The sequence below is a fragment of the Plectropomus leopardus genome, chromosome 13 (genome assembly GCF_008729295.1).
Source record: "Plectropomus leopardus isolate mb chromosome 13, YSFRI_Pleo_2.0, whole genome shotgun sequence".
In the NCBI taxonomy this organism is placed as follows: domain Eukaryota; kingdom Metazoa; phylum Chordata; class Actinopteri; order Perciformes; family Serranidae; genus Plectropomus; species Plectropomus leopardus.
Genome location: NC_056475.1, coordinates 3,629,979 through 3,654,710, shown reverse-complemented (window position 1 = coordinate 3,654,710; position 24,732 = coordinate 3,629,979). Strand labels below are relative to the sequence as shown.

At 38.0% G+C, this 24,732-nt stretch overlaps 1 protein-coding gene across 1 annotated transcript in view; it reads right to left on the bottom strand.

Moving 5' to 3' along the window:
* Nucleotides 1-814: 814 nt before the first annotated feature.
* Nucleotides 815-24,732, bottom strand: part of kirrel3a (kirre like nephrin family adhesion molecule 3a) — a 164,837-nt gene continuing 140,919 nt past the window's right edge. The window contains exons 10-17 of the mRNA XM_042499533.1: nucleotides 23,538-23,664; nucleotides 16,332-16,432; nucleotides 14,437-14,635; nucleotides 11,627-11,734; nucleotides 10,205-10,273; nucleotides 5,354-5,463; nucleotides 5,166-5,252; nucleotides 815-1,614 (exon numbers count right to left, since the gene is read on the bottom strand). Coding sequence (XP_042355467.1) covers nucleotides 1,138-1,614; nucleotides 5,166-5,252; nucleotides 5,354-5,463; nucleotides 10,205-10,273; nucleotides 11,627-11,734; nucleotides 14,437-14,635; nucleotides 16,332-16,432; nucleotides 23,538-23,664 — 1,278 coding nt within the window. The 3' untranslated portion in view covers nucleotides 815-1,137. The remainder of the gene's footprint in view (nucleotides 1,615-5,165; nucleotides 5,253-5,353; nucleotides 5,464-10,204; nucleotides 10,274-11,626; nucleotides 11,735-14,436; nucleotides 14,636-16,331; nucleotides 16,433-23,537; nucleotides 23,665-24,732) is intronic.

The window sequence follows — 24,732 nt, the reverse complement described above, 5'->3', positions numbered from 1 at the left end:
GCTCTAGCTTTCTGGCTCACTTAAAACAGTGGGCATCAAAGTCCCCAGAAGAAAGACAGACAGCAAGAATCTCACTTTATCGTCACCCCGTGTCATTCAGTAGTCAAATCACAGTACACAAAATGCTGGGTTTTACAGAGCTCTAGTGTAAACAACACGATATCAGCCAAATATGGAAATGACAAACCTGCTCTGGCAGCTAGAAAGTGCTTCCCAGAGATACAGTACACACACAAGCTGCAAGTGTCTCACATTAAATGGGAAAAGTACAGATCTCAATACCCTTGCACTACACTTGTAAACATCATAAGGTCCTTTCAGGAGGGAAACAGGGAAAAAAAAAACGTTTCGGAAAGCAGCAGGTGACTGAACAAAAGCATCTGAAGGCTGCCTTCGTGTGTGTCGGGCGAGATGACGCGTCCACTTCTCCATGCATTCTGTGATCAGTTCAAGAGGAATGATCCTTCGCAAAGCATACACTGAAAAACAATTCTCACAATGTCTAAAAAAGAATTAGAGCCAAAACAATGTACAGCACATTATACAAAAGAGAACCCCATTTCTGATGCAGCTAGCATTAAACATCGCCAAGGCGGTGTGATGAACAGGAAATGAGTGACATCTAACAGAGCTTGCTGCCAGCTCACACACATTTTTTTTTCCTCCAAGGTGCTCGCAAGAAAAGCCATTTTCTGATTTTAACAATACCCTCAGTGCTGTGAACGGCGGAAGAGCAGGCGAGCTCGCAGCACCCAGAGTTTTCTCATTAATAAAAAAAACTGCTTGTTACTTTTTCTCTGATAGTTTTCGTGTGATATTCTTTGAAACTAACCATCACTCTGCCCCCAGGTTCATGTGTCAAGGCAGTCTGCCAAAATAACAAAAAAAGGGAACAGCAGCAAACTACTGTTTGTTTCTTATGAGCAGAGAAAAGCAGACAAATGATTGTCATGATTTTTTTTTGTTGGCTCATGATTTAAGTCACGCTTTGATTCCAGCGGTTTCATCAAGGTGTGCAGCTTCAAAAGTTGGCGTCTACAAACTGTGTCATGTCCCTCTGCACTGGAACAAAAAAATCATCCGTGTAGGTAAAATGGCTCTTTGGAACATCCTTTCCATCCTCGTTATCTCCGTCTGTTAGACGTGGGTCTGCATGCGTTTCTGCAGAGGCCTGGTGAGGTCTGAGTTCTGGGACGACGACTGAGAGTAGTGGGAGGAGGACGAGGCCGAGGTCTTGCTGTCCTTGTCAAACTGCACGTAGCCGTCCTGCTTGCTGTAGCTGCTGACGCTGCTGTCACACTGCGTGTCGATGAAGGAGCTGGAGTCGCTGAGCGAGCTCCGCTGAAACTCCCGCTCGCACAGTTCGATGGAGCTGCTGCCCATGCCCAGGACAAAGCGCTGGCTGTAGTCGTAGAGGCGGTTGGGACCGGCACCCAGGGTGTTGTAGATGTTGGTGAAGGACATGCCGGTGGGCACCCGCTGCTTGCCGATGGTCATAGTTCCGGCGGGTGGGCTTCGGACTACGTCGGGGGTCTGGCTGGGGGCCATGGACATGGTGGGGGTGGCGTGATGCTCGTTAAAGGTGTTCACACTGTAGTAGCCATTGGTGGGGTCCTTTCAAAAGAAACAAACAAAAAAAGATGAAACCCTTTAAAACTGTAGCAAATTGATTTGATTGATTTTAAAAACATGGGGAGAAGGCAACGAGCGCATAGCCCAAAAATGAGCAAGAAATTAGTAAAAAATAACAATTAAAATTACCTAAAAAAAATTACAAAAAAAAGAAAATTACCTAAAAGTACTAGATTTTTTAAAAAAGTATCCATTTTATATATTAATTACATTTTGTATCATAATTTCAAATATAAAATTAAAATAATAATTTTTAAGGACATCTCTCCCTATTTAAAAAAATGATCTAATAACCTTCCGCAGATCTATAAACTAATTTTTACATAATTTTCTTGTCACCTTTTACTAATTTCTTGCAATTTAAGGGACATATTTTTCCAAGTTGATCATTCCCTTTTCCCCCCACGTTTTCAAAAAAACGAAAACAAACAAACAAACAAACAAACAAACAACAAAAACCAATTTGCTCATGTTTCAAAGGGTTAAAAGTAATACAATTAACAAGTTTCTTTTAGTTGCATCCTATAATCTTTCTTTTTACTCAACAGTCATGTTAAAGCTATTTAACACAGTGCATCCGTGAACGTGCAAAACAAGAACTGGTTTTCTCATCTGCAGCTTTCTCCTCTGAAGGTCAAAAGTAGACCCGCAAACTGTAATTAGAAAATGGGAAGCTGAATATAAGAAATTAATTAATAAACAGGCTAATTTGTGCAACATGAAAAAGCTGATAACATGTTTTAGTGGTGTGAGTCATCTCCCTGTGACTCAGAAAGCCTTTTCATTTAATTACAGCTCGGCAATATCCACGTTTGTGCCGTGTATACAGCAGGATGTGTTAATACGTTTTATTGTCTGTCGAATCACACGCAAGACTGGACAGCACTGTCTGTCACTCTCTCTCTCTCTCTGTCTGTCTCACTCTTTTAAATACCATGGCTGACACAAACTGACTGTCTGCTACTGTGAGGAAAAGGAGCGAAAAGACAGCAAAAATGTAGGCTGTTGCAGCAGAATAGCAGCCCTGTCGCCAGAAGAAAATGGTGGCATTGTTCATTTCCTTAATTCCTTGAGCAAATTCGATTGGTTACTTTCAAAGACATGGGGAAAAGGCAATGAGCTACGAAAGATGAAATGACCCAAATTGAGCAAGAAATCAGTAAAAAGAACACAAAAGTTAACTGAAAATTAGTTTAAAAATTAGTCAAACTTACAAACTAGTCACAAAACTAGTGGGGAAAGTGCTGAAAACATCATAATAATTCTGTAAAATTAGTTCAACTACGTGATTATGATGATTGTAAGTATAGTTTTTTTTTCTAGTGGAACATTTCTCATGAAGTTGTCCAGTACCTTTTTTCCGTGTCTTTTTTTGGTAAGAAATCTCACATATTTGCTCAGGGTTCAAAGTTTTAAATACTCATGTAAGGCATCTGAAAGCAGGACAAAAAAACGGGGATTTTGCCTCTCAAAGTGGGTGTTTCAGGCCAAAACCTGATCTTTTCCTAAATGAAGAAACATTTCACTCCTGCCTCCTAAAAAGAGGCCAAAAAGTTTTAAGTTACATAACATACGTAGGATAGAAATTTGGTGTAAACAGCATTACTACACTGAAAAGTTAGACCAATTAGTTCCTTTTTACAGTTTAATCTTGGCAACAATACCGACTAAGTGTGGTTTTCACAACTGTGAATTGGCCATTAGATCAACAGAAGAATTTAGTCATTATATTATTTATCAAGGAAAAGCATTTGAGAAAACACTCAGGGTGTCAGAGAGCCTCCCTCCGCTCCGCCCCTGAGCGTGGTCCTGCTGAGTGTGTGGGCTGTAAACCTGTTAATGCTTTGAACACTGTGATGCTAAACTCTGAACGTATGGAAGCACGGACGAGCTGCTGCAGACAGCATCATTACTGTCAGCCGACTGCCTGATAAACTGGCTAACTAATTCCTGTGCAAAGACTCCGATGTGACTCTGCCGAGCTTTAAATTGCTCGGAGGCAGCAGAAAGAACATGGTTGACTAAATGAGAGTAATAAGAGTCTTATCAAACCAGACCTAAATCATAATGCTCCTGCTATAGAGCTAATGGAGAAGTACAGACATAGATAACTTTAATGGTTATCTTCTTCCTACTAATTTTCCCAGAGGGTTCAATAGGAAAATTAGCAGGAAGATGCAACCATTTATCTTTCTCTTTGTTTATCTCTCCTGTGCCCATCCCAACCTGCAGGCTATTAGACAAATTGAATATGTGAGATCTTTTAAGACAGGCAGAAGATGCACCGCTTGCCCTTTTTCTGAGTGGCGTTTGTCGAAAAAAAAACAATGCTGTGTTAATTGTTGTCAGGGGCGTAGCACCAAATTCTGCGCCCTGTGCATACCGTCTTTGTGGGCCCCCCTTTCTTTCTTTTTTAGTAACATCACCAATTTGACGTCAGCGTAGAAGCAACAGCTGGTGGGATGGGACCGTGGATGGGACAGGTTTGGGCGTGTTATGCATGTGACCCACTGTGGGAGATTTGAAAAGCAGCTAATAGCAGTTGGCGGCTAACTCTAAAAAGGAGAACAGCCAATGTAAATGTTCTCAAATTTGGGAAAACAAAAAGATTCAGGAGCTCCATACCCTCAAAGCAGAGGATGAGATCAGCCGCCATGCCCTGACTGACGTTGTCTATCTGCCTACCACACCGCCTCGCCAGGTGCCGTCTGGCTGAGTGGTGGCGTATCATAACACCACAGAAGGTTCCAGCCGGCTGCGTTACAGACTGACGCCTTGACATCTTACTGCTGCAAAATATGGTTTTGGTGTTGGTGGCCTTTTTCAACCAATTTATTAAGCCAATTTTAGTGATGGCACCAATTACTTAGAAATAAAAATCTGCAAACAAAACCAAACTCTTCGTTCCAGGCTTTTCAAAGGACCGCTGGTTGTTTTCAATGCCTGTGTGAAATGTATTTCTTTTAATTTCTTATATTTTGATCTTTTTTTTAAATGTAGTTTTCTATTTACTTTTGCTATTACAACTTTACATTCTCAAAGAAAGCTCAAATAAGAAAAACAAAAAATACAATAAAATAAAAAAAGGCAAAACAAACACTAAATTGACAATAATTACAATAATTAAAGATTGATGTGCTGTCACAATGATCTAAATTAAAGGTTAAAACAGTCTTGATTCAATGTTTTTGACTCTTTCCTTTCTGCAATACCGTAGATAATAATTATTTAAGGACCTTTGAAAAGTCTAAGAAATCAATTAGTTGCAGTGACTTCAGAGATTCAAACGCCCCTGCATAACCCTCAAACATGACTCTGTTGTGCTGTCACTTCTGCGAGGCATGTGCACTTTTCCTCATTAACGGGCTTCTGTTACGCGGCGGCCTGATACGCGACCATTTGTTATTGAACGAGATGCTAACAGCCGCCTTTGCTTCTGCAAATAAAAGGGTAATTGGCTCTCTGAAGCCGGATTTCCTGCTGGATTTCCTGCAGTTGACATTTGGCCCCAAACGTTCTTAGTGTTCACCCACCTTGATGTGCTGAAACTCCTTTTCCTCCTCCTGGAGCACCTCGAGCTGCTTCAGCACAGGCTCCTGCTGGAACTCACCGCGGTCAATCTGCATTATGGGTAATGAGGGACATCAGTAGTCATACATGTTGAGCACAGTGGACAAGAAAGCCTTAAAGAGCGCACATCAGAGCATCAAACTGCACTCACCATCATCTGTTTGATGCTGGTGTGCTCCTCGCTCTCCCGTGCCGCATTGTGATCCTTGTGGACGATCTCCACCCGGATGTCATTTTTTGCTGAAACCACTCCTTTGAGATCTGGAGGAGAGGGAGAGACGGAGCAGTAGTTTATTGTTGGAGGCTGATAGATGCATTGGAGCTGCATCCCTCCGTATCCCCACCTAATGCACTCGTGGCGGCTTCAAAAGCTGCTTTTTCCTCAGCTCTTACTGCTAATAAAGCCTGTGCTGTGTACACAACAGTCTCTCCTGCCGACTGCAGTGTGACCTTAACTTACTTAGTGGATAAAGCCCAGCTTGGTAACACTCACTTGTCCCCGAACCTCATGGTACGATACTGATCAATATCTGCAATCTAATAATGCCGCTGTGTGTAGCTGGCCTGGGAGTATGAATATAAAACGTCTGGCCTGTCACAATGATTAGTTTACTTTAGCTCACAGAGGCAACAACAAGCTCACTGGATGTGAAATGATCCCGCTGCACTTCCTCTTTTCTTTTGGCATTCTGAAACTCTGCAGATTCAAAGTTTTTATTAATAGAGGCGGTGTTATTCATTTTTGCAAGAAGTTCTCTCAGAACTATGGCTATTAAAATAACTAGCAGTCCTTGGGTGCAACCTTGCTAAGTGGCACAAAGTTACAAAGGGAATATTTCACCTGAAATTAGCAGAATACAAGGAACGGTGCATCCTCTGGGGTGAGCTTTCATGTTTTTTATTTTTGAATGTTATCCATTAAAACATTTTCCTAACGGGTGTTTTGCAAAACAGTAAACTACTAAAACGCATTGCTTGTCAGGTTTTAGTGTTCTCTAAACTTCTACTAACCTCTTCAGGTGTTTTTAACAGCTATCTATAGCAGCGTACAACAATTTACTGCATATCTATCATTGTTGTTAACGGGACATAATGAAGATTCTTCTTAGTTTTAGACATCACTTAATATTAGTGCCACAAGAGAAACAGATTGCTGTTTTTTTAATTAGACATTTTAAAGTTTTAAAATTTAGGCCTTGTGTACAAGTATACAGATATTTTTGAAAACAGAAATTTTCCTTGACATTTTGGCCACTTATCAACATATACACATAGTTTTAAGTCACTGCAAACAGAGATTTTCGAAAATATCTTCTAAGTTGCAGATTTTCATAAATGTGGTCACTTTGTGGATATCTCCGCTTTGTCAGAGAACTTGTGTGTCAACATAATACGCTCTAATTGTCCTCCTGCATCTACTGTCGACTTTCCGGGATGCCGTAACCAATGGAGATGCCAACAAAAGCATGTGGTTAGGTTTTGGCAACAAAGGCCAAGTAGATAAGTTTAGAAAAAAAAAAAATGGTTTGGCTCAGCATTTACACAGGAAGTGAACACAGCGCTCCTGCGTGAAAGTCTGGGGATTGTTTGACCGATCCACCACCCCTCCTGCCCACCATAAAGGGACCTTTCAGGTTCTTGTATTACATCATTACCAGCAGCGTTTAAACCTTATGGTGTCCAGCGGCGTATCATACAGCCACAACAGATTCCATCAGTCTATCTGCGTATCACACTGCTGCGAAAGGTGGCTTTTAGCGTCTGTGTCTGACGCTGAATTCACTAACAAAGTGGCTGTATTTGATGACTTTGAAAGAGTATTGGCTGGTTAAACAGATCCTTTGGGAAATGATGATGTCATCTCCTGAATTCCTGCATGCTCATTGTTGCTAAACTGATACAAACAACAACAACAGCAACAATAGCGAACAACTAAACTAAAATTAAGTTTTTCACTCATCAGCCAAGAGCAGTGGTAGATTAAAAAAATGTACCGGCAACATTTACTTGCTGTAGCAGTATACAGACTTCTGAGATTAACTCGCCAAATGGAAAATCTATCTGCATTTGGTGCTCAGCTGGTGTTAATATTGGCAGACTACCATTATGTTAACATTTTGTTAGTACTGCCTGCTCTAATAACTACTTAACACTTAAACTAAGTACTCCTGCACCACTTCATGGATGAATGGAGGTGTCTGAAGGTCGGAAGGAAAACTTTTGCTTGTCCAAGGCATCACTTGCATCTTTGAGTGAACTCTTTCGTCCGTAAATCCAAGGGGAAACAACAGTAATGAGCTCTGCAGTAGGTGTTTTGAAAAAGGCATTCTGTACACTTTATTACCTCTGAGATGAGGGGAGACTGAGGAAGACAGATGATGCCGGAGTTGTTTTTGCATTCTAGTGTGGATGAGGATTTTTTGTAAAAGGTTTTTTTTTTTTTTAAAGAAGGGGCAAATAATCCAAAAATGTCTGTAGATAGGGGCTTAAGTCTAAATTCTCTCATGCCATTGGTAATCGGTTTTTACATTATAGGAAAATTCTATAGCTTGTTACTAAAGCAGGTTAAGATCATGATCACTGAGCCAGGAATACATGGCTAGAGTAACACCAATATTAATACACTGCCCACACATTATCTTTTACTCGTACATAACTGGCTGTGAAGTACTTACTCCGTGAGTGGCACAGTCGTATGTTTTAACTATACAACAGAGACCAACAAATGTAATTGCCTGCGGCCTCCCAGAGTAGCTGCTGTGGCTGTATTACGAATTACATTTAACACAGAGAAATGACAAACAAGAAATGGAGTTCTTAATCAACTAATAATCACCAGAGACTGACCTGTAGATCTCTTTGTCTCCTCTTATTGGACCTAATGACATATATTTATTTGACACAGTCACACAGTGGTGCTTCTGAAAGGCTGAACGTGTGCATATCAGCCAGCTGAGCTCCAAAAAACCCCCAATGACCATAGAAGTTGCATGAAACCACATGTGAATTGAAATACAAATGCTTCTTTAAAGCCTAGTTTTAAAATTTATTCTTACTTCACATATTGACATCACACAACAACATGTACATTTTTCATGCTTTTTCATGTTATTGCCAATGGTTGTAACTGTGACAGGTGAAAAAAGCATTTTTCATGTTCATATCAGAACACTGACAGCACTTTATTTCTGGTGCGCACATTGATGTCCTAAATGTATCTGAAAGGTTTCTCTACTGTCTGATTTCTCCCGCCTCTGCTTAAGAAAACTTACAGAGCCTGTGGGCCTGAGCTCATTTACACAGTGTATATAAAAGGGTCGCAGTATAATGTCATGTTGAATTTAGACTTATGTCAGAAGGGCTTATTCTTTAGTTTGCATTGGAAAAAAAGGTTGTGACCCAGAGATGGACTTTCTCTGTTAAGACTGAGATGAAATTTTATTTTTTGTCATGGATAGAAAGTTATGTATGGTTCACAATCAGGGCTCAAGATACCATACCAGTGACTGCAAATTTTTCACCCTTTACATGCAAATAACTGTTTAGGGTGGCCAACTCTCATGACACTCACACAATCAAACTCAAAACGCCCCAACTACCCCTAACCCCCTTACCCTAACTCTTACTCTAAACCTGAACCACCAACAAGGGTTATAATTAAATGACTGATGATTGCGGGCCTGGAAAAGGGAGCGGTTTGGTCAGAAGCGCGGAGACTAGCAGCGGAAAGACGATGGATAAATGAACTGAAAACCATCAAACCTCATGGACTGAATACAATTTGAATAAAAATAATCATGATTAATTAAATTCTCCACCGCCAACCGGACGGAAATAACATCAAAGTGGGATATAACCAAAACAATGTTCAGATAATATAATTTCAGAAAAAGTAAAATCTACTGGCTAAAAGAAAAATAACATCTACTGGATAAAATAATGTTTAAAAGGTTACTGGATAAAATGTGATTTGAAATCTACTGGATATAATCATGATTAAAACACCTAAAGAATGGCGGAGAAACTCATAATAAACGCTTCAACTTATTAGAATCTTTTTTTTTTACTTAGCTGTTTGTTGATGTACAGAGTGGTTGAAATTATGATAAGAGGAAAAAATTGGGGAATTACAAAATTTTAATTAAAGAATTTTAAAAATAAAATGAGATCAGAGATATTTTTCAATGATTTCAAAATTACAACACTTCAACTATTTTAAACCTGTGTTGCAACTATTGTGATTTTCTGTTTTTATTTGTCATTATATGTAGATTATTTGTTATTCAGATGTTCCACTGGTTGACACACCTGCCCACTTTTTTAATTTAAAGAAAATGTCATCAATATATGAGCTATGAAATGAGTAAGATATATAAAATGATGTGATGAAAATAGAAAAAGATATGAAGTGGTATCACTTCACATTACTGCGCAGTAAAAATGTGCTCATTTTTAAACTCTCACAAATTAAAAGAATATTTTTTCCCTCTGAGGTTTGATGAAATCTCCAGTGTTGTTTAGAATGACCCTGACTGTGACAAAGTAAAATCTGATGTTATTTTCCTGTGCAGCTTTTGAGAAAGTTAAGGGAAAGTGAGCTAAAATTTAAATACAACACAATGGTACATGTGAAACATCATAAAAACGAAAATGCTGCAGCGACTGATGTTGGATTTCGTTTTGTCAGATCTGATGGTGAAAGAGAAAAAAAGATAGTTACACCAAATGGTGCAGTAAAACATTTTGGTGCATGTTAAAAGTTACATGCGCCATTGCATGAACACAGCAAAAAAAAGTATTTTGAGCCCCGACTGCAGGTATGATATTGCTGAGGAGGACACATTACTTGTGGGTAACATTCGATTTTTTTTTAAGAGCTATACAAATATGAAGTCAGCGACCGGACTCAACACTGATGATTGTCCAGTGGAAGCATCTGCAGACACTGCTCATCAAACTGCCAACATGGAATCATTCACAAACTGTTTATTAGAGGCCTTACTCTCTGGCTTCACATCTCTCTGGCGCGAAAGGGACACGGGAAGAGAAGACATGACCAGATGGACGTCCTCTGTAGAAAGAGAGAAAACAACAGAGATAGTTAACAGAGAGCATCTCAAAGACAAAAACTTCTCTCTCTGATGTTCTCCCTCTGTTCCAGTGACAGCGATACAGACCTCCGAGCTCTAGCAGGACATTTAGTCGTGTGTGGGGTGGGAATCTGCCTTTCACACAGTGGAGCAGATACAAACAGAGGAAAAGTGAACCCTATCTTCAGAAAAATACAATCAAAAAGTTCTTCTAAGGGCCTTCAGAGAGAGCAGAGGCAGAGCTGGAGGCTAAATTGTGCATGAACCCGAATCAAAGATTACAGCAACTGAACTGGAGGAAGGAACAAGTTTCACATCAACTAATGCTGGCAGATACTTCTCTCTGTTACACTGTATAACAATGATACTCAACTTATGGCCCCTGATAGGGAGCCGGGTGTCACCCCAACCATTTTCTTATTCACAATAAAAAACAAGGTGATTCACGCTGGGAATTGTTTTTGTACCTTTGGTATGTATACGGTTTCAGATTGAATGAAACAGCATAAAAATAGATTATGTACAGTGGAGGATCAATCGCACCCCCTGACCTGTCCTAGCTACGCCCCTTGTGTCCTAAAATCCTAGAAATGTCCCAAAGCCCTCGAAATGTCCTAAAATCCTAGAAATACCTCCAAAACCTAGAAATGTCCAAAAACTCTAGGTATGTCCTGAAAAATCTTGAAACATTCTAAGATTCTAGAAATGTCCTGAAATCCTAGAAATTTGCTAAAATCCTGGAAATGTCCTAAAACCCTAAAAATGTCCTACAATCCAATAAATGTTCCAAGATACTAGAATTATTCTAAAGCCCTAAAAATGTCCTAAATTCTTAAAAATGTCGCAAATTCTAATTGTGTCCTAAGATCCCACAAACGTCTTGAATACTAAAAAACTTCCTTAAGTCCTAGAAATATTCTAAAATCCTACAAAAGTATTAAAATCTGAAAAATGTCCTAAAAATCCTAATAATGTGGTAACATCCTAGAAATGGCCGAAGAACCATCCATAAATCCTAGAAACGCTGCTGTAAGACATGATGGATCAGGATCCTTTCAATCCTGTTGATGTAATCTTTGATTCTAGAAATCTGACTGTTCAAATCTGTGAATTTTTAAATTTTCAGCACAGAAACGGTAAAATGTCTGTAGGTTGGTGTTGGATGACCAAAAAGTAACGTAGTGCCAAAGGAAATATGTTTCTCTGTCACCGACAATCTAAAAAATAACCCCTCATGAGCAGGATCCACCATCATAAAAATATAAAACTCACACACATATACTGCGTTTCGAGGTCTTTGTCTGACCCAAAGCTTTGATTCACTGGTATCTTACTTCTCTGGAATCTGGTGCAGCAGAATGCGCCCAACGTTCCCAGGAGGATGGAGAGGGCGAGGAAGGCTCCCACCGCCACGCCGATGATGACAGCCAGTCGCAGAGTCTCTGAACAAACACAGCAAGACAATTCAAAGGGACTTAGCTGCTTCCTCCTCTCCTTGCTCTTTCACTCACACACACACACACACACACACAGAATGACGCACATAATTTGTTTTATTATTTATGAGGCCAGTGTTTACTCTTTACAGGCTGAGAACAATTACCATCAACACACAGGCCTCTGCCAAGCTTTTGTTCGATATCTTTCTGTGGATATCATGATAGGAGCTCTGGAAGCTTTCCAGCAGGAAATTGTGTGTCCTTAAGTGGGTTTGACAGGCTGGTCAGGAGACATAATTCAAGCGAGGCGCTTTAAAGACAAAAGTTATAGTTTGACCTTCTTAGGAGAGGTTGAGATTTGGAAACGAAGTTTTAAAAAAGGTTCAGCTCAGTCCAGATCTTTGCTCGAACTCAGTGTCTTTAAGGAATAGTTGCTTTGAAAATGATACTTTGAATCTAAAAGTCTGGTCCCATCAATAATAAAAGAAAAAAAGATAAGACATGAAAATTAGATATATATATAAAAAAAAAGCTCATACACTATTTCAGGCTGATAAAGTTGTGATTAAAAGTTGAATCTGTGATCAGCCGTAATATAATGGATGACTTTTACAGATCAGACTGGACGACCTTCACCCAAGGGACAGGCACAGAGCTGTTGACCTCCACTGAAAGTTATTTGAGCTCTTAAATGCACTCAGGAAAAGACATTATTCTTTATACAACCAACACTTAACACACTAACACACACAAGTGCACTTATCTGCATTGATATAATATAACAAGAGACTCCAGAATCAAGGAAAATGAGTGAAGTCATTTTCACGTCCAGATGAGTCAGTTATGCACAAATGTTAGTTCTGCGCCCAAAAATATCTTTGATTAGCCCACAAATATAGAATCAGTTGATGCGAACTGTCCCCATCTGGAAACAATGACCATAAAATGGCCATTTACTAAAAATTAGGACTGTCAAACAAGAGAGTTTTTCATAATAATTAATAATAATAACATTTTATTTATAGGCGCTTTCAAAACACTTAAGGTCACCTTACGAGGCAGAGTTAAATACAACATGTGTAACAACAGAACAAATATAATTAAGAAGACAAATTTTCAATGTATAAAATGATATGTACAAAAGCTGTGTGACCGGATCCAGCTGTATAGGGATCAGACTGAATATGCAAGTTTTTAATTGCGATTAATCGCAGAATTTCAATATTTAATCGTGATTAATCACATTTTTTAATCAATGTTTTCAATTCCATTATTTAGCTTTTAAAACTGTTCCAAGGTCCATATTGACAAGTTAAAGCAATTCATGATTCATGAATCAAATGTCAGCAAAAAATGCATGGCACTAAAGGAGAGAAGAGCTTTTTAAAGTTGTAGTTCTTCAATGTGGAGCCAATTTTTTAAAATATTGTATTAACTATTGGCTATTGGGTGGCAGTAGTATAGTACTGCATGATATCATCAGCATATCATATTTTTTATGTCAAAAGTAATGACTGAAATGTTGTGGAGTAGAAGTACAAAGCAGCATAAAATGGAAATATTCAAGTAAACTACAAGTATGTTAAAATTGCACAGTACTTGAGTTAATGTACTGAGTTGCATACTACCACTGGGACACAGTCAGAAAATAATACAGATGGTGATGGATATACTGTATGTGTGTGTGTGTGTGTGTGTGTGTGTGTGTGTGTGTGTGTGTGCGTGTGTGTGTGTGAAAACTGCAAACTTCCTTGGTATCTTTATGGTTCCAACAGCAGATTTCTTCCAAACTTTCATGCACAAAAAGTCCTCTTGGTACGTTACCCAAGGGGCCCTTGTTGTTCAGACCTAAATATGACCTACATATGTTTACGCTGCGAGAAAAGATTTTATAATGGAGACAAGATGTGGAGATATTTCTATGCAGGAATGAAGAAGAGATTTACCAGAACTATATGGTACTGTACATGAACTGCAGGCTTCAGGCTATCTGGCGAGCCTCTATTCAACATACTATGTGGGTTCAGTGTTTGTTAAAACTACTGCAATTAAAGAAAACCCCGCTGCTGAGTAAATTACATATCTCTATTCCGACGAACAAAAGTTGGCAGTGTTAATGTGACAACTAATGTAGAAATGTGCCAACAAAGATATCGTTTTAGTAAATTAGGCCTAAATGTGACCTTATCCATAGATTGGCAGATCAAAAAAGGCTCCCATGAGTCATTTTTTGAAGCCATATTGGTTTTCTAAGGCAGTGACAAAAAAACAAAACATGTTTTTGTGAATTTAGTCACTCTGTTTTCAATAAACACAGCAGCTACCACTCAGGCTGCTTCTGCAAGTAATTTGAGGGTACAAATCTGTTATTTCTGTGCAGAAATTGTCAAACATTTTGATAACTGATACCTGCAGGCTCTTGTTGAATACAAGCAAGAACGAATTTGCCTTTGAGTATTAATCAATCGCAGACTAGTCATGTTTATTTCTGGCGTGACAGCTATGAAGGCTCATGCACTGTTGAAGCCCATTATATGAACTTTTCCTGATACAAAATTTTGATTGGAATCCAAACAGGTATCCCGAAAATACACTCAGTTTTTGACACTGACTACTTGCAGCTTCGGCGTCAGTATTATCAGTGTGAGATTTAACCACCGTGTGATCATCTACGAGATTTCTGCCAGAAACGTTGTCGTCCTCACCTTGTTCTTTGAGTCGAATGATCTCAGTGTCAGAGCCGAAGCTGTTCCAGGCCGTGCAGTTGTAAATCGTCTGGAAATCAGCGGGGACGATATTACTCATGGTCAGTGTGGAGATCACCCCTTCATCCGTGCTGACTGTCTCCACAGTGTAGCGTCCAGACGTCCCCGACTCTAAAACTGTCTCCTTCCAGGACCAGGCCTGAGGGACAACATGTACATGTTAGTGGGAGCACACATGCTTATTCATACATGTACAGAAACACATTCACACTGTGCCTGAAGAGCGTGGTGATGCATTACAAGCAGACTGACTGACAGTCTGTGATTAGTCTTTAATTTTTTTTTTCTTTAAAACAAGTAGCTCTTGGCCTGCTTTCCCCCCACTGTTCCTACTAGAGATAATTCATGCTGCCCACCACTGTGGGCGTAAAAAATTATCTCTTAATGTCTCCTAATTATGTCTTAATGTGAATAAATCAAACTTAGTCATTTTTACAGGGAAAATAAGAAGTAGCCAGACTACACTAATTATTGATGCTTATGTATTCTCACTGGCCGTCCACCAAAGTCCCTGCTGTATAAAGAGACATTAAACCGTAAAACTTTTCACATGACAAATTACTTTATTAAAAAAGTCTGAATCACTTAGCAATATCTAAAAAATTAAAAAGTAATTAAAAGTAAAAAAAAAAGACAAATTACAAAAGCTCTGTATTAACATCTTAATTTTACAGCATTATTGCATCAGTCGCCTCATCTGTCACACATCAGTCTTAGGATTCTATGGAAACCAATTTTGGGCGTGATAAATGCTATCCATCTATAAACAAGGCTGTGAGGGCATTGGTTGCTGGGTTTTTATTTTTATTTTTTACACCCACCTGTACTCATATTCTGTGGTGCAATGTAACTAAGTACATGTACTCCAGAACTATACTTAAGTACAAATTTGAGGCTGTTGGATGGCAGGAATTTGTTGTCAAATATAGTGTTTGGCTAGGCACATCCTGATTGCGATTGACGTATATACTTTTCTCAGTGTGGGAATGCGTGCTTGTGATTGGAGGATTATTACCCAAAAGTGCCCAGTAGAGGGCTCCACCTGTGCTAACAGAACTAGGGTTACAATATTGTACTCTTTGTTGGTAGTTACTTTAAAAGTCAAGATTTTTCTGAATAAAAAAATCACAGAAGGGTTTTTTATATTTATAAAATATGATGTATATGGTTTAAATTAAACCAACTAAGAAATTTTACAAGTACAGCTGAATCAATAGTTGATTAATAGTTGGCAAATTGACACAACGAACAAAAAAAAATCCTGAAATGGGCATATATTTATATTTTGTCATTAAATCTTTTATAGTTTATTTTTTAAATATATATATATATATTTTGTTGAATGTAAAGACTTTTCATTATTTGGGTGTTTTTTTTTAAAAGATTTTTTTTTCTGCATTAAGTGCTTTTAATTTTACTACTTTTAACTACATGTTCCTGATTATACTTCATTTTATTTAAGTATCTGAATACTTCCTCCACCACTGCTCATTATTCACAGCAATGTGGTGATGTTCTGGAGAGACTGTTGGACATCTAGGTAAATAACTGCCATACTTATGTCAAAAACATAGTGAACTATGGTGTCATAGTTCAGATTTATTTTGACAAACTCTGTTTTTACAGGAAGTGACTCAGTATCTAAAATATGGCTAGTGTTTTTATTTATGTGTTTTGTTTTTTATTTCTTTTCTTTCTTTTTTTTTTGCTCCTAGTGCCTGTGAAAGTCTCGTTTTTAGTGTGCTTCAGACTAATGAGATGCATTACGCACACTGACCAAATCTCCTAAATATGGAAATGAAGCAGTAAATGGAAGGAGGGATGAAGTGACTCACGATTCGGTCGGGAGGAGGGGTGCTGCGGATGAAGCACTTGATCTGACCCTTCTCACCGTAGAGCGCCTGCTGGGTCTGGGTGCTAGAGATAGTGGGAGGACCTGTAGAGGCACAGCCAAGGCAGAAACACTCAATCACCACAATATAAACTTGAGCCATACATCTTCCTGGCGATCGCAGCGCATGCATTAACTGCTCTGTGAGGGGCAGCGCCAAGGGCAGAGTCACGCTCAGGTCCTAATAACTGTGAAAACTTTGAAACATTATTTATTTGCTGGTTTTAATTTTCTATGTTATTTATTTTTTTATTTACCAAGGACAGTGCACATTAATCAATGTTTTCAGTTCCCACATCACTGCAGATCTGCCAGAATCAGCTAATGAGCTAATTTTCATCTATAGTCCCAGGGCATGTTCTTACAAATTAGTAGCTTAATGTTATCAATACAACGCCCAACAATACAACACAATACAAAACGGCTCTTGATCGTACACTCCATGAATCACTTAAGTTGCACTTAGCAGTTTACAGACATGTCTGTGAAAACATGGATGCTTCACACACAATCAGCACAGTTTAGCCAAGATTTTTGTCATTAATCTTCTTTTGTCAATCTTCTGAGTGTCATGACATTAAATTAAGGCCAGAATCTTCATTTTATTTTTTATTTTGCAGAGCAATGTGATGTTAGTTATGTCACCATTTGGAAACAAAATATAATCACTTTATCACTTTATCAGACATTTGAGTAAAATTTGTCAAAACTAATGGATTAATTCACAAGTTATAGCCAAAAACATATTTGTGAGGTCAATATGACCTTGAACTTTAAAGAAAAATTTCTTTTTATCAGTTCGTCTTTTAGCCCAACTGAAGGTTTGTGCCAAATTTGAAGCGATCCCCTCAAGATATTTTGAGTACCATGTTTGTAAGAATTTGTAAGGTCACAGTAACATTGGCCTTTGACCACCAAAGTCTGGACATCCTTGAGTCCAACCGGGCATTTGTGCCGAATTTGAAAAAAATTACTTCAAAGTCCCCTTGAGATATTGCATTCATGAGAATGAGAATTGAGGTCACAGTGACCTTGACCTTTCACCTTTGACCACAAAAATCAAATCAGTTCATCATTGAGTCCAAATGGATATTTGTGCAAAATTTGAAGGAATTTCCTCCTGCATGAGGCATAAAATTACTTTAATACATTACAAAAGTAGCATATTTTTGCAAAAATAGTGATTCATTATGTAAACGTTTTGTTTGCTTTAAGTCATCTCTTAAGTTTGTCATTAAAGTTCAGGTAATTAATGCTCCCTCTTAATTCAACAGGAAGAATATTCCAGAGGTGGGTGGCTCTAACTGAGAAATCTGTTTTCCCAAACTTGCTCTGTCTGTATTGTCCATATTCCCCTCTGGTAGTTGCCCTTGTTGCCCTGCCGCTATATCACTCTGCAACATAAACTGACTCAGTGTGGGAGGTGCAGGTCCATGTAAGAACTTTACGATGAGGCATGCATCTGGAAAAAAAAAAAGTTTAAAATTATCAATATTACATGAACTGCACTTTTGTTCTATGTGGCACTGGTGATGTTGCATCTGGTTTTGCTCAGAGGTGTAGTGCCAGTTAAAGGGGGCGGGTCAAATCTGCGCTCTTTTCTGTTTTTTTTTTCAAATGGAAACTCCCACTCAGCCATTTGCAATAAGCAAAGACGTAGGTTATGGCGCCGATGCCCTCCCGTCCTTCACCTCCCCCACACACACGCTCGCTTACAATGTTAGCATGAAGAGTGAGGCTTATGTTAGCTTAGAGAATTTGAGGTCGGAGGTGAAAGACGGTGCAATTTCATTATTATTAAGCCTTTATTTAACCAGGTCACACAGACATTCGGTATAATATAAAAAAACACTTACACTATACACACATTTATAGATCCATAGTCAGTGTTTTACCTCCAGTCCATGACGGAAGCAGACAAGAGTATCGCCACAAAAGATAAGCAATATACTGCTGAGGATGCTGTAGTTGATTATGTAAAAGTACTTTGTAACCTCGTTAAGAAAAGTGCTATATAAATAAAGTGGATTATTATTATTTATACGTAGGTTACACATAAAACAAACGTATGTTCTGTGAGGTAGAAATGACTGTTTCTGTCAAAGGAGTCTGGCGTCTGTGGATAGAGGAAGCAGCAAATTGTATTTTTGCCACGGAAATAAAGAGACACCTTAAAAAATCAATCTCAGTGTAGGCGTACGCTATATTTAGATTATTTTTATCACTTTGCATTATTGTCAGACAGCCTTTTCCAACAGGAAACTGAAGCTGTTACGTCGCCTTTTTCAAAGCCAATAGACTCAATTGACAGAAACCATAATTTTAGTGTTGCTCGTTGAACTACTGCCTCTGAAGTTTAGTATTTTATAAAAAAAACAACCAAAAAACACAGTATAGTATGTCATAAATAATCCTAAAAAGTCAAAACATAGGCTGTTATTAAAAAAGTAATGTCATTAATAATTAAAAAAGTCATAGTATAGTATGTTGTAAAATAATTATGTAAGTCATTGACAAAATAAAAAAGTCATAGTATAGCATGTTGCAAAAAAGTCCAAAAAGTCATAGTAAAGTAGATTATAAAAACAAAAAGCAAAAAAATCATAGTATAATACCCTGTGGAAAAGTAGAGGTCATAGGATAGTATGTTGTAGAAATTTCAAAAAATAGTAAAGTATGTGGTAAAATACTTTTTAAAAGTCAATAGTACATGGGTCTGTGTGTAGTAACATCACCATACAAAAAACCACAATGGGAAAAAAGTGTTAGGAAGGGCTGAGGAAAATTACATTTCAAAGCTAAAAACTTCAAACTTTTAATTTTTGGATTTTAGTACATATGGAACACAGCTGGGACACTACAAGATATATATATATATACCTCAATAAATGAATGAATAAATAAACGGTGCAACACTTTTAAATCCAGCCTTGTATGGATATGGATAACAATGTCAGTTACATATATATATATATCTATATATATATATATATATACAATATATATATATATATATATATATATACACATGAGTACTGTCCTCTGACGAATTCTAATCATTCCCTGACAAAGAGTAACAATGGACACAAAGACAGACGATGCACTGCCACAGATCGTAGTCGGTTACCATAGCGACATTACAGATACAGTTTCCATTATTACCAAATGGAACAATACAGGGAAACATACTGATGGCATTATAATTTCTGTCAAGCATAAAGAAAAAATTAATAACAGTTGCACTGCCCAGCATTGGTTGTGAGGATCCCAACAGTGTCTGCAGTGTGAAAGTTATTTTGGCTGATAGTAATAGGGGTTGTGAATTTATTTATCTAAAACATTTCCAAATTGGTCTTACTTGTTAAGCTCGGACTACAGCTAGCCCAGTCACCAGAGATAAATGTTGGCATTGTACGTTTCTATAAACCATGAATACATTACACTTGCATGTTTTATACGTATCTTACTTTGAAGTCATCATATACTGCTGCTTTGTCAGTGATTTTGACATAAGATATTGACGCCAAAAGCTGCCTTTTGAAGAAGACAGAACTTTTCGCAGTGTTATAATATCTCAATGTAGCGTGGCTGTAACATACGCATACAGATGGGGTCATGTTGAAATGCTGCCGATAACGACGTAAAATATGGCAAGCGATGGTACGCTGTATTGAAGTCATCCGATAAAATGGTGATATGTGATGACTTGGGATGAAAAGCTGATGGTATATTTTTGCGACCCACGGCTCTCTCTAGTGGCTTTTCGGTCTCGTAATAAGGTGTTTTTATTAGAGACTGTCGCTGAGCTTTTATTTCTTAGTGCTGATTCTGTTTATCCTTGCAATATTTTTCATTTCTACATGTCCTAAGCCAACATGCAGCTCACATTTTATGAAATAAAACTGAATATGTGGTTGTTTATAACATGTGGACCTTGAACTAATGACTTGATCACTGTGCTACATAATGACTTGCAAATATAACGTATCTGTGGTTTGCAGAAACGTACAATACCAACACATTCTCTGGCAACTGGGATGCTTGCAAATGAGTGTTAGACCAACGAGGATGGCAGGTAAAAATCAACTGCTTGACGTTTAGTATGGAACCGAAAAATCAAGTTACCTGAAAGAAGCAGTCTTCCTACACTTACTCAAAATGTTTACTGGGTCACTTCTCTGTCAGCCTCTTACAAAAGGCTTCAAACAGTGTGAGTAGAAAGACAAATGCAAGAAAGGGTTTGAGGATCAGATAACAGACTTTGGAGCCGGCAAGCGCTTGTCGTTATTCGCTGTCCGTCAGCTCAATAAGTCACCACCATGTGGTGTTTGGATCAGAACGAGGGTCTGAAACGCTCTGACATCTTGCGTCTGTGCTGCGACGCGCTGCACACAGAATGACAGCGCTGACACTCAAGAGGCTTTTGCAAATTGAGGAACTGCTGACCATGAGAAATCAAATATTTCCTTTTCTGCCTTCAAACGCACACCATTTTCCCTCGGAGAGCCCTCAGGGCCTGGCCTGCCACCGTTTACAGAAACATAACACATCAGTAGAACGATTTTCTTTTTTATTCATATTTAATGAGCACTGTTGGAGGGAGCCTGAGATCTAACATTTTCATTGCCAACGACTGCTTCTCTGTAATTGTTGTGCATATGACAATAAAAAATGTGAAGCTAAATAAATAACTTGAGCCATGGAGCAGGAGAGATGGTGTTAAGTGGAGGGGAACATACTCATAATTACATTTCATGATTATCTTTTCCACACCAGCGTGTCTGAAAACATAATAACTCGTCATTATACTTTTGTTTCAGAGAATAGTTGAATTTCTCTTTATTTGCATGATATAACTATCAAATATGTCCTCTGACAAACAGTTTCTTTTTTGAAAGTTTGCTCAGACTTAGCCAAGGTAATTTCAGAGCCTCGAGTTTTGTATTTGGTCTAAAAAACACAGCTTGAACATGAAACCCTTCCCGGCAGCATTTGTAATTACTCTCACTCTTTTTTAAAAATCTGACTAGGTTCAACCTTTAAAAAAAGTAAATAGATAAATAAAAATCCAAGGCACTACTTTCAACTAAGTTGTGAAGTCAGTCCATCAGTTTTTGTCTGTGTGCACACTGTAAAAAGTAACTAACTGCTTTTGAGTTGAGGGAATTTTGAAATGATTCAAAATGATTGTAAGAAATGTCCTGAAAAAACATTGTAAAAAGGTAACAATTAAATTATCTGCAAATTAGCTGGGATAATTAGATGTTATTAAAAAACCAGCAAGAAATATCCAGAAAACTATTTTCATAATTCTCTTACTATATATTTTAAATTATGTTACAGAAAATAAGAAAAAAAGTATTTTAATTGTATTTTATACTTTTTTATTGTATTTTATACTTTTTTTCTTGTTTTGCTTACTTTCAAGTAGTTTTGTTGTAACTTTTGAATAATTTCTTTCTAATTATTTTGTTAAGTTGTTTGTCCATCTCTTTCCATAGTTTTGAAAGAAATCAAGCTTTGCTCAGGTTTAAAGGGTTAAAGCAGCTTGGACACTAGTTCTTTAAACTTTAATTTAAAAATTGAAACAGTTTGATCTTACAGTGCAGAAAGTGGGATGAATTTTACAGCTTGTCAATGTGTCTTTCAACCCTGTGACCTTACAGCAGCTCTCTTTTGAACAGCTGTCCATTTGTTTTCTCGCTGCTGACTAATTGAAAAAAGGTTGGAATAATTTCTCACTGAACTGCAGCCATCAGTCACAGAGTGGAGATAAAGGTGTGGAATTTGGCCATTAGAAATCCATGATATGCAGCCTTATTAACTCCCAGTGACAGCTGTGCTGCAGAGGGAGAGCTCTACGCTGTCCTCACCCATCTCAGGATGACTTTTAGGCCTTTTCTTATTTTTACCCATACCCCTTGTTTCAGAGTGCCATCTTACCACTCAGGACACCTATAGGAGGTAGTGGCTTCTATGATTTGGGACAACTCTTCAAGACTCCAGTAAGTCATCAGTAATAATACAATTGTGCGATGACTGTGTTTCCACTGAGTGATGTTATGTGACTTCTCTCGCAATTTGACTTTTTCTCATGCATTTCTCATGGCGATAGATGTTCAAAACATTAGCAGGTTTATTTCTATTGCAGCTACCGCACTAGCCATTTCCAATCGAAGGTGACGTAGACGTGTAATGCAAGTGATCATGGAACAGAGGAATTGTGGATTCAAAACTTCCAGATGATGCACTCAAGCAATAACAGCTCTTGTAGCGCCTGCTGCATCATGAGGGAGCCAGTTCCTACCAAAAAACACATAGCCATAGCATCATGTGACCTATAAAAGTAAAAAAAATTGTTTCCATTGCAGTTTTGTGAAATATGGCTTTTTTGAATCGCCTGAAATACCACTTCATGCGAACGTAAAAACTTTGTTGCACTTTTTTTTAAATGAACATGTTTCCATTAAGTATATTTTTTATTCACAATTTCAATTTGAGAGTTAATGGAAACCCACCTCGTGGCAGTAATGATATTATCTTTTTTTATTATACATGCTTTTGATTGATTTCACGCTATTAAGCAATCAAAAAGGTCATCAAATCAAAAAGAACATTTTAGGCCACTAACAGCGCTCTTTGCAGAGCTTAACCGTCTTTGAGTACTTAGAAAAGCACTATATCGAATGCTATTGAATGAATTCTGTCGTGGATGTCGTCACGTCCCTTACGCGCAGAAAGAACATGGCCAGAAATGAATCATCTTAATCATTTACATGATTCAAATTTTCTTTTGATCGGTCTATATAAAGGTTGAAACTACGCCTCTGCAACTGACTGAAATTTGAATGGTTTGGGCCTGTTTAAGTTAATAAAGGTGTTTATGTGGCCTATCTGGACCTACTCTAATCAGATTAGTAGGCTCCATGTAAACGTGCCTCTTGACCCTAGCCTGCTCAAAGATTGAAATAACTGCCGTGCATAACTTATTGATGGGCATATGTGGCCAGATTCTTCCTCCTCAGCACTAGAGTCTGTTCCAGGTTTCCTAAGGTAAGGCTTTTTCCTCTGCATTACTTTCAGACAGGATCAAGTGCTGTGTGGACCAAGTGCCATTCACATTCAGTGCATGATAGGCCATTGTACTTACCATTCACAGTGAGCGACACCTCCTTCTCCCCGGCGCCCACTCTGGGGACTACGGCCCGGCACACATACTTCCCAGCATCCTCTGGCTTCACTGCTTTCAGTGTTAGAGTGTTCTTGTTGCTAAGCACCTGTGTTGTGAGGGAAACAGTTTCAAAGGTCGGAGGAGACACTAGTCATTTCTATCTAATTAAACACCAATTACACTGCAACAAAAAAGGATAGCATTAACATTTAACAAGTGGCTCGAAACGGACAAAAAACAAAAATTTGGAAGAGATGTTGCACAGTCTGCAAGGTGAAAGAGGTGAAGAAAAATTTTGTGATTTGTGTCATTCAAAAGTGCATGTTGCTGATTGATTCTGTTCTACCTGTTTTATCCTGAGCGCTCTATCAGCTGCAATGCCTTTGACTCTGCACACAAAGCTGTGCACTCTTGGCATACCTTATTTTAAAATAAAACATTGTTGACATTGTTTTTTTAAAATCAAAAACTAAAACACTGTTAATTCGTCCAAGGACAGTTATGTGGTACACATCTGGCTACATTGAGAGTTTTGTGCATAAAAATGTCTTTTTATTTAACGTGTGTCTAAAGTACAAAATTATTCTCCTTATAAACAAAGCTGTTTTTGTGTACTTGTATGTGAAATTGTATTTATTAAGTTTGACGTAAAATCTGAAAAGTTGACTTTATTTAATAAAAACACTATGAAACAGATTGCCTTGACAAATAAATAAATAAAGTAAATATAACTATTAGTCTTATTTTATGTCTACTTTATATCTAATTGTTAAGTTTACTCAAAATTTAGTTATATTAACTAAATTTTGAGAAGTTGTTGCAACATAAAAATGACAAGTTTGATTAAATCAATCTTTCTAAGTTCACTCTCTGTTTGAGCTACTGCCTTCGGGCAGATGTTACAGGACAGTGAAAACACGAACAAACATACTAAAAAACAGTTTTTCCCCAACAGCCATAACTGCACTTAACACCGTCAAAACTTGAACTGTGCAATTTATAGGAAATGAATCGTGCAGTGATGCTTGCATTTTACTGTTCTGCACTTGATAGAATTGCATCCAATTTCATTGTACATGTACAATGACAATAAAGAGATTCTACGTACCTCAGTAAACCAAGTATACTGTGCTGAATATCTGTATTCTGCTGGTTGAAAACTAAGCAATCGTAT